General features: G+C 43.3%; 1 protein-coding gene across 2 annotated transcripts in view; it reads right to left on the minus strand.

The window, feature by feature from the left end:
• Nucleotides 1–2,632, minus strand: part of farsb (phenylalanyl-tRNA synthetase subunit beta) — a 12,220-nt gene that overhangs the window by 4,115 nt on the left and 5,473 nt on the right. Inside the window, exons 13-15 of one of the 2 annotated variants that reach the window (XM_031860707.1) lie at nucleotides 2,390–2,526; nucleotides 1,574–1,691; nucleotides 936–1,088 (exon numbers count right to left, since the gene is read on the minus strand). In XM_031860707.1, coding sequence (XP_031716567.1) covers nucleotides 936–1,088; nucleotides 1,574–1,691; nucleotides 2,390–2,526 — 408 coding nt within the window. The remainder of the gene's footprint in view (nucleotides 1–935; nucleotides 1,089–1,573; nucleotides 1,692–2,389; nucleotides 2,527–2,632) is intronic. The other variant, XM_031860708.1, reaches the window with a different exon arrangement.

Below are 2,632 nucleotides of genomic sequence, written 5' to 3' on the forward strand. Positions count from 1 at the left end.
GAGAGAGCGAGAGGTAGATAGGATGGAGAGAGCGAGAGGTAGATAGGATGGAGCGAGCGAGAGGTAGATAGGATGGAGCGAGAGGTAGATAGGATGGAGCGAGAGGTAGATAGGATGGAGAGAGCGAGAGCGAGAGGTAGATAGGATGGAGAGAGCGAGAGGTGGGATGGAGAGAGCGAGAGCGAGAGGTGGGATGGAGAGAGCGAGAGCGAGAGGTGGGATGGAGAGAGAGAGGGGTGGAGAGAGAGAGGGGGGTGGAGAGAGAGAGGGGGGTGGGGTGGAGAGAGAGAGAGAGAGATCTACAAAACTAGATCTGGTGACTAGTTCCATTTTATCATTTAGTACTTTCTACAACATTTCGTCATAAAGTATGTTGTGAAAGTTCCTTCCAGAAGCAGCAGAACGTGGAGGCTTTATGAGCCGAGAGCTTTGCAGTGTGAAGTATCATTTTTATAGATTTATAATCTACAATCACACTCACAGTATGATTTTAAGTGGCCAATTAGTGAAATTTATACCATATTTTATTTCCTAGTCGTTTGAAAAGTGTGGTGTTTTTATGCAAATAACCGCTATAGATGACTTAAACAAAGTAGAAGGAAATAGTTATTAGCTATATCGTAAATATTCTGATTAATAATTGTAAAAATAAAACGTGACATTTCCTCTGATAATAATCGTGGTATCAACATTGTACATCGTGACATCTGTAACTGCCATAGAAAACTGCTCGTCATGCACTGGATTTACACAGAAGCTCACGTGACCCAGATTCATTCCTTCACCAGCACGGCGAGTAAATAACCGTGTTCTACATGATGGGGGGTTGAAATCAGGGGGATATAATCCAGGCTCAAGATATTTACAGCCAACGCGATAGCTCTGAATTACATTCCTGTGGTTCTGATTGGTGGGTCCCTCTCCAGGCTTCTTACCGTCCGCAGCCTGGATGTGGTATCCGTCCCCACGGGCCGACTTCACATCCAGCAGCTGCATGGTCCGGTCCAGCAGGCCGTGGATCACCTCGAAGCCCGGGCTCTTGTTGTAGTAAACGGCACAGAAACGCCGGCTGTTCCTCGCCCCGACATCTGGACGGTGGGACGAGGAGAAGGGAGAGTTAGGGACATAAAGAACAGAGCTATGCCAATAACGTACTAGTAAATCAAGTCAGTGCTGGGTTTGTGTTTAAATATATCTGCCAGTGAGTGTCAATCCCCATCTGATATATGAAAAAGATGCTTTTTGTGTTCATTTTCATATATTTATCGAAACGATCGGGTGTCTATGATAAGCTCTTAAACTAAAATGTATTATAATTAGACATCTCACGTGTGTGTTCGGTACGGCGCGTGATCGGTAGTGTGTGTTCAGTAGTGTGTGATCAGTACAGTGTGTGTTCAGTACAGTGTGTGTTCAGTAGTGTGTGTTCAGTACAGTGTGTGTTCAGTAGTGTGTGATCAGTACAGTGTGTGTTCAGTACAGTGTGTGTTCAGTACAGTGTGTGTTCGGTACAATGTGTAAGACGAGCCCAAACGATTTTCCCCTCCGTCTCTTCACAAATGCAGACGCCCACCTTTGGTGTCGTCCTTCAGCACCACGTCAGATATCTCGAACAGTTTGAGGGGAAGAGGCATCTTCCTGTTGGCAGCGATGGTCTTCAGCAGGCCTGGCAGCAGGGTGGTGCGCGCCACCTGGTGGTGAAGAACAGTGGTGACGCTGAATACTGTACCATCAATATTTCAGAGAGGAAAGAGCTCCCTCTTCTGGAGAAATAACACAACTAACAAGAGTGACACTGACCATTCCTGCATGATTGTCTCTTTTTAAATGAGTGCTTTTCATCATTTTTAATTACGTTTTCATACAAACTAACCTCAGTAACAGAGGTAGAACTTTCTTGGTCCAATGTGTACATTCTCAGGTGTTTTCAAATATGTTTGAAGAAAAGAAAGTTTGCAACCTGAAAATGATGTTGCTTGACATTAGCAGCATGATTTGTCAGTTGGCACATAATTTAACTTGAGTGTTCATCAAGCACAAATATATAAAACCACTTGTGAATATGAACATTAAATAAACAAAGTGAAACTGTTGCACAGTCTTCTGCACCACCACATTGTTAGAGTCAAAGGCGACGGCACAGGACTTTAGATCATCATGTTTTCTCAAGACAAATTCAGACGCATTTATTTTTTAAACAAAATTGTGGATGAGGTAGAAAATTACATTTTCATTGTCAAGTTCACTTTCCTTTTAGGCTTAAAGATGACTCTCATATCTATAAATGATTCCATTTTGCTCCTGGTTCAAAACAATGCTGCTGAGGTAACAGCACTGCTCTACATCTAACACATTAAAGCGTTGTAGTTTTATTTATATTCATCTTTACCTGGAACTCGGCTGTCTTGGGGTTGGCGATGTGAATCGCTCTGGTCTCTGAGATCTTCTTTCCAAGCTTGTCCGCTATATCTTCTTTAGAACACTGCAGGAAGAGAGGAGACATGTTCACTGACTGATTATGGGGTGCTAAATGCTAATGTTTAGCATTTAGCTTGCAGCACTGTAACATGTAGTAATGCCTGTTATGCAGCAGTAGTTTCCCAAAGTTTGCTAACATTAGCCACCACAAGCT

Source organism: Anarrhichthys ocellatus, unplaced genomic scaffold (assembly GCF_004355925.1).
Source record: "Anarrhichthys ocellatus isolate YVR2014 unplaced genomic scaffold, GSC_Weel_1.0 scaffold24, whole genome shotgun sequence".
Lineage (NCBI taxonomy): Eukaryota > Metazoa > Chordata > Actinopteri > Perciformes > Anarhichadidae > Anarrhichthys > Anarrhichthys ocellatus.